This window comes from Convolutriloba macropyga, chromosome 4, assembly GCF_964194025.1.
Source record: "Convolutriloba macropyga chromosome 4, txConMacr16.3, whole genome shotgun sequence".
NCBI lineage: Eukaryota > Metazoa > Xenacoelomorpha > Acoela > Convolutidae > Convolutriloba > Convolutriloba macropyga.
Window position 1 is genome coordinate 56,793,341 of NC_134471.1, and position 13,338 is coordinate 56,806,678.

Consider the following 13,338-nt stretch of genomic DNA (forward strand, 5'->3'; position numbering starts at 1 on the left):
TTTCGGGGGCTAGTCCAAATACTTTGGAACTAATGGGGAATTCCAGATAACCACTACAGGGTGCTTGCACCATGAAACTTCTGCAGCCGGGAAAAGCTCAGTTGAGTATTTTTAAATACGTTTAGAAGATTAAAGTTGTCGTGTTCTGACTTAAAAAGAAACAACGATTGCTTCAATTACTGGACCGAAATATTGATTGGCAAATTAATTGCCTTCCGAGGACATACTTTCAATACCTCAATCCTCTGGGCGAAAAAGGACTGGAGCCTTCCACTGATGGTTGCACAACTGCCACACTCCGTTGCACAATATATTGTGCGTGAGTGTGATGAGAGGAACTCTTAGTCTTCTGCTTTTTGTTAGCTGCCTTTCCCTCGTTCGAATTTGTAATATCCTGACTTGTCACTTTGTTGGTTTTTGGGAATTGTGCTGTATAATCGATCATTGACACATTAATCCAAATTTGTTGCTCCGGCAGTAAAATGGCTTTTAGTTGTACTTTGGATAGAAACACTAGGCCCTGGCTTAGGACATATCCAGGGTCAGTCCAAAGGGCTTGCGCAAAGAAATAGCCACTCCTGCCATCAGTAGAACTTTAAATTGTCTTTTGCGCGTTTTCTCCCAATGAATCAGATTTAGATGATTGCCAAACAAGGACCTTCTTTCCATAAACAGTCAATAATTGTGGTGAAATTTTTGGTTTTTGTTTTGCATTTGAAAAACTGCGCTATCAGTTTAGTTTCCATAACTCTCGGTGACATCAGCGGAAGATGAATCACGTCCTTCTCAGTTGCAGTCCCAATTGATGTTTGCATCCTGCGCTATATTTTGTCTTTTGAGTTGGTGTGGGATTACGTTGATACGTTGAATTTCTGGAAAGGTTACAAAAACTCCCAACGTCCGAACAGATGAAGCAAAAAACACCAAGATGTGCGGGATGGAGACCTCTCTTGCTTTTGGCCGATCGACGTAAACAAACTGACCAAGTTCAAAAAGAATCAGCATTTATAAGACCAATTTTTGCAAGAGATTAGTATCCGCGTTGCATAGGCTTCTGCTTGTTATCCTGATATTGCACCTCTCGGTGCTTTCCTAAGGACGGTGCCAGTTTTCAAGAGCCAGTATTTGTTTCTGAAAAAGTGATTTAAGTGTCAGTTGGCTGCATTAGAAGTTTTTTTGGTTTCAAGTGACCTTTTTCGGCGGCTAGTCCAAATACTTCAGAATTGATTGGAATTCTAGATAACCATTACAGGTTGCTTGCACCATAAATATTCTGCAGCCAGGATAAAAGCCCATTTGACTTGTTTCCTAGTTACGTTTAGAAGATGAAAGTTTTTGTGTTCTGACTTGAAAAGAAACGAAGACTGCTTCAAATAATGGACCAAAGTCCTGATCGGCAAATTAATTGCCTTTTGAGAACATAGTTTAAATAAGTCAACGCTCTGGTCCAAAAAGACTGCAATCTTCTAATGATCGATTTAGAGCAAACAACGCAATGTTGCAGCAGTAGAGTTAGTCCGGATCGCGGCATTTGACTAATCCTGATAGATCCAGATCTTCAATGAAAACCTTCCCTGGAGAGGCTACAAAGTGTAATTTTTAAAACTTGTTACCAGTTGCGGTCTTCGCGCTGCTCGAAAGTTGCACAACTGCCACCGCTCGATGCACATGATAATTCGCGTAAGTGTGATAGGAGGAACTATTAGTCTTCTGCTTTTTGTTTAGCCTCTTTTCCCTAGTTCGAAGTTGTAATATCCCGACATGTCGCATTGTTGGTTTTTGGAAATTGTGCTGTATAATCAATAATTGACACATTGTTCTGAATTTGTTGCACCGATAATAACATTGCTTCTTTCTATGAACTGTCAAAAATCTTGGTGAAGTTGATGGTTTTTGTTTTTCATTTCAAAAAGTGCGCCATCAGTTTAGTATCCATTACTCTGCAAATATGAATTACGTCCTTTTTAGTTGCCGTTCAAATTTTTGGTTGCATCCTGCGCTATATTTTTCCTGTGAGCTGTTGTGGGATTACGTGGATACGTTGACTTTCTGGAAAAAGTACAAACACTCCCACCAAGCGGAAAGATTTAGCCAAGAACACCGTGGTGTGTGGGACGGAGACCCCTTTTGCTTTTGGCCGGTCGACCGCAAAGAAAAAACCAAGTTCGGAAAGAATCAGCAATTATAAGAGTATTTTTGCAAGATCATAGCATCCACAATGGTTGTTTTAGCAGGACAATATGTAGGGCCGAGAAAAAATGACACAGCAAAATTATTCCGAAAATGAAAACACCCTATTTATTGTTTACAAATCAGGTGTTCACTAGTAGGATTGGTAGTGTTTACGATTTGTAGGTTAGTTGGACATGGTCAGTTTCATAAAACTAACTCCAGCTTTCAGTTTTTCTTATCTACAGTGTGATAAATTTGCATTCAAATTTTTCGTATGAGTTTTGTTTTTGAAACTAAAAATCATTAGGCGAAACATTAAGCCTTTTTGAGTCTCAATGATTTGACAGGTCGTCGACAGCCGCAGTTTGTCATTGAATGTTTTATTCAAATTGCCTGCAACGGTCGTTTTTTAATCTGCAATCGCTTTGATTAGAGTTTTTTGTTCAAATTCTAGTTTTTGAGCAACTTGTCCGGTGTCGTTGTCAATTGCTGGCTTGGTGTCAGAGCTGGATGCTTTTCAGAAAATGTGCAGAAAGTCCATTTTGCATAACGTAACCAGCGTGATCAACGTCCAACATGTTGCGTTTATGCTCTCCAACCCGCCTGTGAATCCTGCGTTTACTCTGCTGCAATCCAGCGTCTTCGTTGTTGCTATTTGGCAATTTGTTCGCACCGGAACATTGAGTTCGTTGTCTTTCTGCAATTTGTGCTGATCTACGCAGAAGCTGACCATCGGTTTTGATTGTGCATTGAAGTGTTTCAATCCGTTATAAAGCAGGATCTAGTTTTTCTTGTTCTTCTTAGTTTCTTGGTTCTTCTAGTTTTGTATTTCGTTTCGTTTATTTTTTAAAATAATATAGTGCAAGTATATGTGACGTATAATGTTTGTTTGTGTTGAGCTGCGCCTAGGGTCTCACGAGCAACAAAGTACGCCTCCTGAAACTTTTCGTCTATGAGTTGAGTACACTTATGCAATGCCTGATCTGCATTGTGTTTGGAGAAAAGATAGTCAATTAGGTAGATTACTCCGATTTCAGGCACCAGTGAGAAGGGAGATTCCATTGTTGATGTGAGGAAAGTTTTGTTTTAAACCAATTCTGTTGATGTAATCTGAGCATTACTTGCTCAGCACTTCTGCCAAAACCCATTATGATGCTCCACTGGTCCGTTTTTCCTGCGGTTTTTGTGGAGAAGTCAATAATCTCTCTGTATTCGAAATGATGCACATTTCAGTCGTGTGTTAGCTGAAGAAATTGAAACCCTAGTCTGCGTAGAACGTATCGGGGTCTCAGAATCGCAAAACGCCAATTTTCAAATAACAACTTAGCCGGATTTGCTAATGTTATTGTTGCCACAACAACGGTAACCACTTTTGGGCAACTTCTGGAACAGCGTTCCAAGTGGTCTTCTTTGCCTATTTTATCATCAGTTGGTTCCAAATACTCTATAACGCCATTTTTGCCATTTCTGGATCAATTTTTGTCGCTGAGACTTTGAGAACCCTTTTAGCGCTTTCTCCCGGCTCATTGTGTTTACCCCCCAAATGTACTGCAATTGTAATGCTTGTCATTTATTTGTATTTTGGCTCTTTAATGAATTGTTGAAATAGTCATTTCTTATCTCTGTTTAGTCTTCACTTTATACCTGCTAAATTTGAAGTCCTTTGAGGCGAAACTCTCTACTGGATGATATGCCATGAACAAAAGAAATTCATCGGGTTCCCGTAAACTGGCTACTGCTTTTTTGATATTAATTGCCAACGGACGCAATTTTGTTGCTGTTTCCTTCTCGTCCATTGGGGTCTGTGTTGCCGTATTTTTGTAGCCGTGCCCCTGAGACATCTGAAAGCTGAACTCCTGTAAGACTGCCATCTTTGTGTACGTCATCCCGTCAACATTTTGGTAGAAAGAACTAATGCAAATTTGTATGAGCAAACAGGATTATGAAGGGTGGGGGCCGGAGAATGCAAAACAAAACTACATCCTTGTTTAGTGTACTTTCAGCGCTTCCCTCCTCAAAGTTTTGTTGTTCATTTCTATTCGCCTGATGACACTACTACGAAAAGCTAGTATTTTCTCTCTAACACTCTCTCACTCTCTAGTTAGGATAAAAAAGCAGTAATGCTCTAATTAGTAGCAGCCGTGTCACGAACAAAAAGTCGTCCGTAATTTGATTGGCCTTAGATTGGTGCGGCAGTTTTTTTTTAGGTGTCAAACGAACGCTGAAAAAAATCATTCTAGTAGAAATGGGGATGTTTTCTACTAAAGTCTTGCATGTGTTTGGCTATGACTGCTAAGTGTTTGACGAAGCGCCTGTAGTTGCTATAAAAGCCAACAAACATTGTAATTCCTGTTTTATTGGTTGGGTCGTGCACTTCGATAAAACGTTCATTTTTTTAATTTGGGCCGCTTTAATGTGGTTTCCCAGGTACGACTCTAATCTTTGTATTAGTTTGCACTTCGAGTGCTTCAATTTTATTTCCACCGAGTTTAGTTGTTGTGTCACTTTGAGGTGTTGGAGATGCGCTTCGGGGCCCTTACAGTAAATGCGGATCATCAAGAAAAATAGCGACGAAATAATAAATTTTTTTTCGAACAGTTGAAGTATCAGGCGTTGAAAAAAATCTGGTACAAAACTCAATCTTAACGAGATGTCGCTTGAAGTAATAGCGACCCTCGTCTGGTCTTGAGATGGCTTATGTTGGTCTCGCATTCTCAGTGAGGGGTACCTGCCTTAAGCCGGCTGCAAGTTTCCACGAGGTCTAAATTTGAGTCCCATCCAAGCAATCCAATATCTGATCCACGATTGCAAAGTAAACGTGACCTTTTCGATAACCACATTGAGTGCGGACATCTAAGGAAAAATGAAATGCCATTTTTTCCGAATAGGACCACTGCATGACGGCTGGATAACCAGTTGCACTTGTCCGAATCCAGCATGCATTGTACTTGCTTCGCAAGCTTTGCCGAGGTCATTTGTAGGTCTGGTATCTTGATTTTTTCGTTGTCAGCTTCAATAATGTGCACAACTTGTTTGGTCAGAGTCAACTCAATGCCGTCCTTTGCAAAGTAACTCAAAATGTCGGGACTCAATGTCGACTCTGTTTGCGGGCTGCCCCTTCTTTGTTCTCAAGTAGTGCCAAGGTCATTTCGTATACGTTACAGTCGAACTGAGAATTTGCATTAGCTGTACTCAGCACTTTAAAGGCTCTCTATCAAATTTAATTTAGGTTTTTGAAAGCGATTTGATCGAGAAAGATCGTCAGCGGTACGTCGGAAATGGCGCACGTTCTTAGAGTAAAATCGAATATGGTCTCCAGTTCAATCTAAGGAAGTTTAAGTCCATCTCTTTAGTTCTCAGTGCCATAGTTTGGTATTGCTTAATTTGAATTTTTGTGTACAGTACTGTATTGAACTGATGAGATCACGGATTGCCGTAGTAACATGCATGGGTTCTCTTGTCACTATTTCTGGCAAGGGGCGGGATCAGCTTTTCTTCAGCATGCTATACTGTTCCTTCACAATTCTGAGGTGGTATTGGGTACTGTTCACCTTTCTCCGTCGATGACGGTGTCCGTCTCCTAATGACGGTGTCCACAACAGTTGTTTCTTCTGATTCAACAAAATTTTGTCTCCGGTCTTGATAGAACTCGTTCAAATCTTTTGAACCGGCCGCTTGATTGAACCGGCCGCTCCTCGTTCAAATCTTTTTTTTCTGGAAATACTCTATTTTCGAGAGCAAAGCCCCCTCTTGTGGCCCGTGCAGCTGTCTATGTTTTGCTTTAATCTCTTGATTTTTCTCTTTGTTGCGTGAAATTTGCCATTCTCAATTTGCCAACAGCCATTCCCTACATGAATCTCTTCTTCCTCTTGGAGGCTTATGGCACAGGCCATAATTGATTCGCATCTAGATCACTACTGTTTCAGAAAACTGTGCCCTTGATGGTGACTTATTGCACGCTGACACTACGGCGATCTGGTACGCTACATTCAGCTTTCGAATGTTTTTCTGGCAGTGGCTGCTCTCCCAGGTCATCATTCACCAGATTTTCGATGAAATTCTCTTTTGGGATGCGCCGCTACTGCTGCTTTGGCCAGTTTGCTTATAAACAATCTGTTCAGTATCCCTGTTCTCGAAACTCTTGAAATCTGCCTGCGGCCTCCTAAAATTCCGGTAGTCTTCATTCCGATTCTCAGCTCATTGAGTCGAATCTGGATTTTTGGCGCTGAGTTTCCTGCTTCCTGATGCAATAATTGCACATGGAAATTAAGGTAATGTCAATTACATATCCAGTCAAGATTTTGGCAGAATTCCTCTTGACTGCACATCTGTCGACAGAACTGAAGAGCTGCAACGGGAGTTTGCTGGGGAAATATTTTTGAGGGCGTGCCTCTGATTGCACTGCAAGGTTTCCTATCGTTCACTCGACCACTCGAACAGGTTCCAGAGGGCAACAAGCCCTTCTCCTAAACATCGTCCTTCTCTTGGGATCTCTTGGATTCTTGTGTTTCACTTCGGCAAGGCCCAAACTAACAACTAACGACTAACGGCAAGTTTTTCAGTTGCTACTCTTTCAGACAAAATGTAGAGCTGCAGCTATGCTTTAAGTTCAACTAATAAGAAGCATTGACATAAGTACTGCATGGAGCCTGAACATAGGACTCATTTTTCAAGTAAACTATTTTTCAATAAATTGCACGATTGTGTTGCTTTTGAAATAATGGGATGAAATTGTTACTTCTTTAAAAGTGGAAATATATTTGCTTTATGCTCCTTGCACGCGCCGGAAACCGATCTGCCTTTCTGATATTTGTTACCCGAATCTTCCTAATACGCTTCCTTTTCAATACTTGCTGATATATATTTTGTTTGCTTTATCAACTTTGAAGCTTTGCTGGACCTTGGATCAACTACTGATGGAAAATAATCAACGGCGCTAGAGTTCGGCATTGTTTTTGGATTTTTAGAACTTAAATACATTAAAGGCATTAGCATCGAACTTAATGATCTACTTTTCTCATGTATACTTTTGATTGAACTTTGTTGTAACTTATTTTCCTAACGAAGCAAATAGAGCTTAAGTCAGGCTTATTTTTTCCTATAGACATTTACAGCTATGCAAAAATTATTTTAATCCTATTTTCTGCCTGCTTTTTAATCCTAGAGGAACAAACTGGTTGATACCAACCGACAAGTTTTTTCCTCACCATTTACTCACTAGTGTATTATCTGGAGTTCTTTATCTACATTAGTAATGAAACTTACTTTGATTTGGGGTCAGTTAGGATAAATTTACATGAACCTTGAAAAAAAAGTTGAGTTAGACTTAAGGTAAAAATAGATCAATTCTCGATTTTGGCTAAGATACTTAAGACCTAAAACTTAAGGTAAAATGGAGGTACAGTTAAATGTGCGTTTTTGGGTCAATTAATTGAGGGCAGATATAATAAGGCATATGCGCAAGGTACGTATTTTTTTAAATCAATTCTGCAATTGCGTATTGTCCTCTATCAAAATTAAACCAGGTATAGCCATTACAGGGACAAATTAAAAGTTGATCGCTTCTCGAAAGCGCATGTTTTTTCATTACTGTGCTTCATATATTCTCATATTCTTTCGCATAGTCTAATGCTCATTCCTCCGTATAACTTCAATTTCGTTCAAAAATTTTGGTCCAAACCCGCGTGGCAGAGTAAGAAGTTATTTGGCAAATAAGTAGCTAAATCAGCAACAGCGTCCTTAAAAAACGAAACACTGCAAGAGAAAAAGTCCTGAAACAATAAACGGAAGGGGACACAAATAAATTGGAAAAAAACTTAGAAAACTGTCTAACGATGAAAAAATTGTAAAAAAACAGTTCAAATCAAGGTCAAATCGCTACACGGGAACAAAAACAAACCACTAGCGAGAAAACAACTTTTTGCCCAAATACCGTTTTCTCACTTTTCTGAAGTTAGAGTAAAAGCTCATCACGACGCAAAACCACTGACTTTTTTATCCGTTTTCTGATTTGGAGTAACTGGAAAATTACTTCAAAAATCATGAAAGTCTTTGAACAGATCTCAAAAAAAGAGACAGTGCCCCAATACAATTCAAACTGTTTGAAATTTAAAAAAAGAGCCAGAATACTCTGTAATCGATTTTGAAGTGAAAGATAACTTAACCAATCATCAACTGATAGAAATACAAACATTTTTTTCCAATGAAGTTGAAACAAACGGAGGCAACAACTTATCAGGGAAAAGCAAACTATGGAATTGTTTTGTGGTAACTCTCTTGGAATAGCATTCTTTCAAAATTATCTGGGAAAGTTTTTTTATATAAGACATTAAGAAGAATTATGACCAGTGATTCAACAAATGATAGGGAAAGATAACCAACGGTAAAACTCTGTTATTTTTGTAGTTTTTGCTGAAAATTGCGAAATGTTTGAATATGTTCTCAACACAGTTTACAAAACAATCACTCTAGATTCATTTTGACCACACGATACCCAAATGCTCTGGAAAATTCAGCAAGAAGTAGAAACAACAAAAAATGCCGAGTTGATCAATCTATTATTTGACAATATGTGTTATCTAATGTTCAATTGATTTGACTTAGTAATCCCACCAAGGGTACTTAACAACTTAACAAGACAAAAGTATTCTAACAGGCAAAAACCGAAGAATTAGGCAAAAAAACATTACAAAAAATTTAAGCGGAAGGTTTTTCCAATTCAGCATGCGTTCTTCGAATAAAATGATCTTCAAATGATGATAACGAAATTAAATGGCCATTAAGACCTACAAAAAACAGTTTCCAACAAAAAACCCAGTAACTAAAAAAAATGAAGGAATACAAAACAGCTAAAAAAGCCTCTCAAACGACAAAAATTCCAAACATAGCTCATTATTGCATATAAAAACTCTAATATGTGATTAAGATTATTAAAAACCTTCTTCAGCCTTCAGTTGATTGTTTATAGGATTTAGAAAACATACCTGAAAAATTAAAGTATAAACTAAAAAATCGCTTCAAAAATCTGCAAGCGACAAATTTTTTACACCTATTTTTCTCGCTCTCTCTCTCAAAACGGGAAATGAACAGAAAATTACTCTTTCTTCTCAGTGCTTTTCAGTTCGTTTTGCATTTTGACATAAATGGTTAGTTGTCACGTGCGGCATTGAGTTTTAATCTTGTTTTTAATACACGAAAAATACGCTCCGCCAATACTTCTCTTCGAGTCGTAAAAAACCATGAAACCAAAACTAGAACTGATAAATGTCTCTTTAAGATGCGGAATTTTGGAAGGCACAAATTGACTATAAATACAACGGTGTCAGGATAAAATACCCCATGCCAATATACCCAAAGTTAATAAATACCCACAATATGCCGAAATTTTTATCCTAATGTTGAAACAACCAGAGCGATTATTTAGCTTATTTCGCTAGTCCATTTAGTCATGCCCCATTAGCCCGTGAGATTTGCTTTGTGACCACCACAACCAACCATGGGATTAAATTATCATTTTAAATATGAGACATCATGCTTTCAATACCGGGATTAAATTAGGTGTCATGGCATTGAGCTTTGGGTATATTTTTATATAGCCAAGTAAAACAACCTGCAATACATATTTTCATAGTAAATTTAGGTAAATGAAACAACCGTTTTCAGGTATCAATTTTTTCATTTTAAATGGAATGGATCGCAATGGATTACAGAGAGACATTATGATTTTACTGATGTCCGCAAAACAGCAGAGATGTCAGTGAATCTAGTCCCAGGAGTGGTCAACAGCATCACTGTCAGAACAATCAATCAGTGTAGAAGTCCAGTGGGTAACATCCATTACACACTTGTTCCAGGTTGAAATTTATTTTTTTTCTTCAAATAAATCAAACAATCGAAATCCTCGAAACTTGACAATTTTTTTCAAACATGCAATGAAAAGCTTTATACCGCCTTTTTTAAAACCCAATATGTTTTTAATTAATTAATTTATTTAATCTATTTATTTTCAAGAGAGATACAAATGTGCTATCAATAAAAAGTCCCTGCAAAACTGAATGCATTGTTTAAAATGTCCTCTAGACCCTGAACTATATACGTTTCAGATCAGAATTATTTATCCCCCAAACCTCCTGGCCCCAGCTTAGTGGTCAAATTTTATGTGGTAATTTTTGCGCTCCGAGACGCACATGCTGATGTTAGATAGTAACCAGCCATATAAATCAGAACAAATGCGTAAAAAGTCAGACAAAATCTTAGGTGTTTGCAATTAACGAGCAGTCAGCGGCTGAATTGGCATTTTTAGGCGTTTTCCATTTTTGTTTTCATTTTTCATTTCCACAACCTCAGTGAGTTGGATTCTTTTTACGGAAACCGTGTTTTTCTACGCAATCTATTCATGTCTGTCTTTTCGATATTTGATGGCAATTGAAGTCAATTTTGGTTGCAACGATGTGGAAAAAGAGCAAAGTGCAAGTAAGAACTAGGATGCATATTTTCGTCGAAATACTTTAAAAGCGGCACAGAAAATTTTGTTCGAAAAAATCAATTTTGGGAGCACAATTTAAGCACTTAAAGCCAACAAAACTGTCAGTCAACAAAATTTTCTTGATTTTAATTCCATTATTGCTAACAAAATATGATAAATATGTTCTAATGCCACATGATTGGTAAAGTTGAATCCTTCGGTGGCAGCTAATTTATGTTATAGTTTTCATTTATTTGTTTTTGTTTATAAAGTATTCCAGTTTCACATTTTCTTTGATTTTTTGTTTGCATAAGCCAGCTCTTCAACTAGCCAACCAAATCTAGTCAATTTTGAATTATTTGACATCAGCAGTTGCGACTTCAACAGAAAATTTTACCACGAAATTGGAGTTAACGATATATGGCGCTCCTTCCTCATGTCGTTTCACGGAGTGTCAATAATGGCAGATTTTGTCCTTATTTTCTTAGCTGTGATATAAGCCCATCTGATGAACCATCCTTTAGTCACATTCTTAACTTAATTTTAATCTTCAATTTAACCAGCTTAATCTGAAATTTTAACTAATCATATATTGTTAACAATTGTGGGGGCTGAGCTCACAACCAAAATAAATAGCGCTTCAAGGTCATTTCAAGCATTAAAGCTAGAAAGCATGACAAGCGAAATTTAATGCTACATTCTACTGAAGCCATACGGAATTGTTCAGTTCTTCGACATTTATATTCAGTAACTATTAATAGTACGCAATCGTCATACAAGAAATTAAACTGAAACACAAACTCGAACTACTCTAAAATTGCCACGTGTTCTAGTGTTCACAATCACACGAAATTAGCTCAAACGGAGTAAGAGATACTCAACTTGGATTCGATGAGTTTTGCGATTTTCATACTAGTTCAGAGAGTGCGGGGCACCCACCGTATACAGTATCCCGAACCCCCAACTCAATATATTCAGAGAATCATACATCAAAGTAATCTACAACCAATGAGAGAAGCTAATTTGACATGTTTTCTGCAGTATAAATAGAGCTTGAAAAACTACCAAGAATCAGTTGAATTTTGCACTTTTGGTTATAGTAAACTGACATACAGTGCGTCTTGCAGCAAACTTTCCTGAGCGGTAAAACACCTGTTATCGTATCCTGTTTCTATAGATCATATTAGTGGTTGTACAGTTTTAACTTAACTTTGACTTGATGAAAAGAGAATTAACTTCGATATTCTCAAAATTTTCTTTCTCAGGAACATTCAGAGAACATTCAGAGATGGCATTGAGCTTTGGGTATATTTATATGTAGCCAAGTAAAACAACCTGCAATACATATTTTCATAGTAAATTTAGGTAAATGAAACAACCGTTTTCAGGTATCAATTTTTTCATTTTAAATGGAATGGATCGCAATGGATTACAGAGAGACATTATGATTTTACTGATGTCCGCAAAACAGCAGAGATGTCAGTGAATCTAGTCCCAGGAGTGGTCAACAGCATCACTGTCAGAACAATCAATCAGTGTAAAAGTCCAGTGGGTAACATCCATTACACACTTGTTCCAGGTTGAAATTTATTTTTTTTCTTCAAATAAATCAAATAATCGAAATCCTCGAAACTTGACAATTTTTTTCAAACATGCAATGAAAAGCTTTATACCGCCTTTTTTAAAACCCAATATGTTTTTAATTAATTAATTTATTTAATCTATTTATTTTCAAGAGAGATACAAATGTGCTATCAATAAAAAGTCCCTGCAAAACAGAGTCCATTGTTTAAAATGTCCTCTAGACCCTGAACTATATACGTTTCAGATCAGAATTATTTATCCCCCAAACCTCCTGGCCCCAGTTTAGTGGTCAAATTTTATGTGGTAATTTTTGCGCTCCGAGACGCACATGCTGATGTTAGATAGTAACCAGCCATATAAATCAGAACAAATGCGTAAAAAGTCAGACAAAATCTTAGGTGTTTGCAATTAACGAGCAGTCAGCGGCTGAATTGGCATTTTTAGGCGTTTTCCATTTTTGTTTTCATTTTTCATTTCCACAACCTCAGTGAGTTGGATTCTTTTTACGGAAACCGTGTTTTTCTACGCAATCTATTCATGTCTGTCTTTTCGATATTTGATGGCAATTGAAGTCAATTTTGGTTGCAACGATGTGGAAAAAGAGCAAAGTGCAAGTAAGAACTAGGATGCATATTTTCGTCGAAATACTTTAAAAGCGGCACAGAAAATTTTGTTCGAAAAAATCAATTTTGGGAGCACAATTTAAGCACTTAAAGCCAACAAAACTGTCAGTCAACAAAATTTTCTTGATTTTAATTCCATTATTGCTAACAAAATATGATAAATATGTTCTAATGCCACATGATTGGTAAAGTTGAATCCTTCGGTGGCAGCTAATTTATGTTATAGTTTTCATTTATTTGTTTTTGTTTATAAAGTATTCCAGTTTCACATTTTCTTTGATTTTTTGTTTGCATAAGCCAGCTCTTCAACTAGCCAACCAAATCTAGTCAATTTTGAATTATTTGACATCAGCAGTTGCGACTTCAACAGAAAATTTTACCACGAAATTGGAGTTAACGATATATGGCGCTCCTTCCTCATTTCGTTTCACGGAGTGTCAATAATGGCAGATTTTGTCCTTATTTTCTTAGCTGTGATATAAGCCCATCTGATGA

General features: G+C 37.4%; 1 protein-coding gene across 1 annotated transcript in view; it reads left to right on the forward strand.

The window, feature by feature from the left end:
• Positions 1-13,338, forward strand: part of LOC142338546 (uncharacterized) — a 139,996-nt gene that overhangs the window by 84,023 nt on the left and 42,635 nt on the right. The window contains exon 5 of the mRNA XM_075388335.1: positions 9,835-10,025. Coding sequence (XP_075244450.1) covers positions 9,835-10,025 — 191 coding nt within the window. The remainder of the gene's footprint in view (positions 1-9,834; positions 10,026-13,338) is intronic.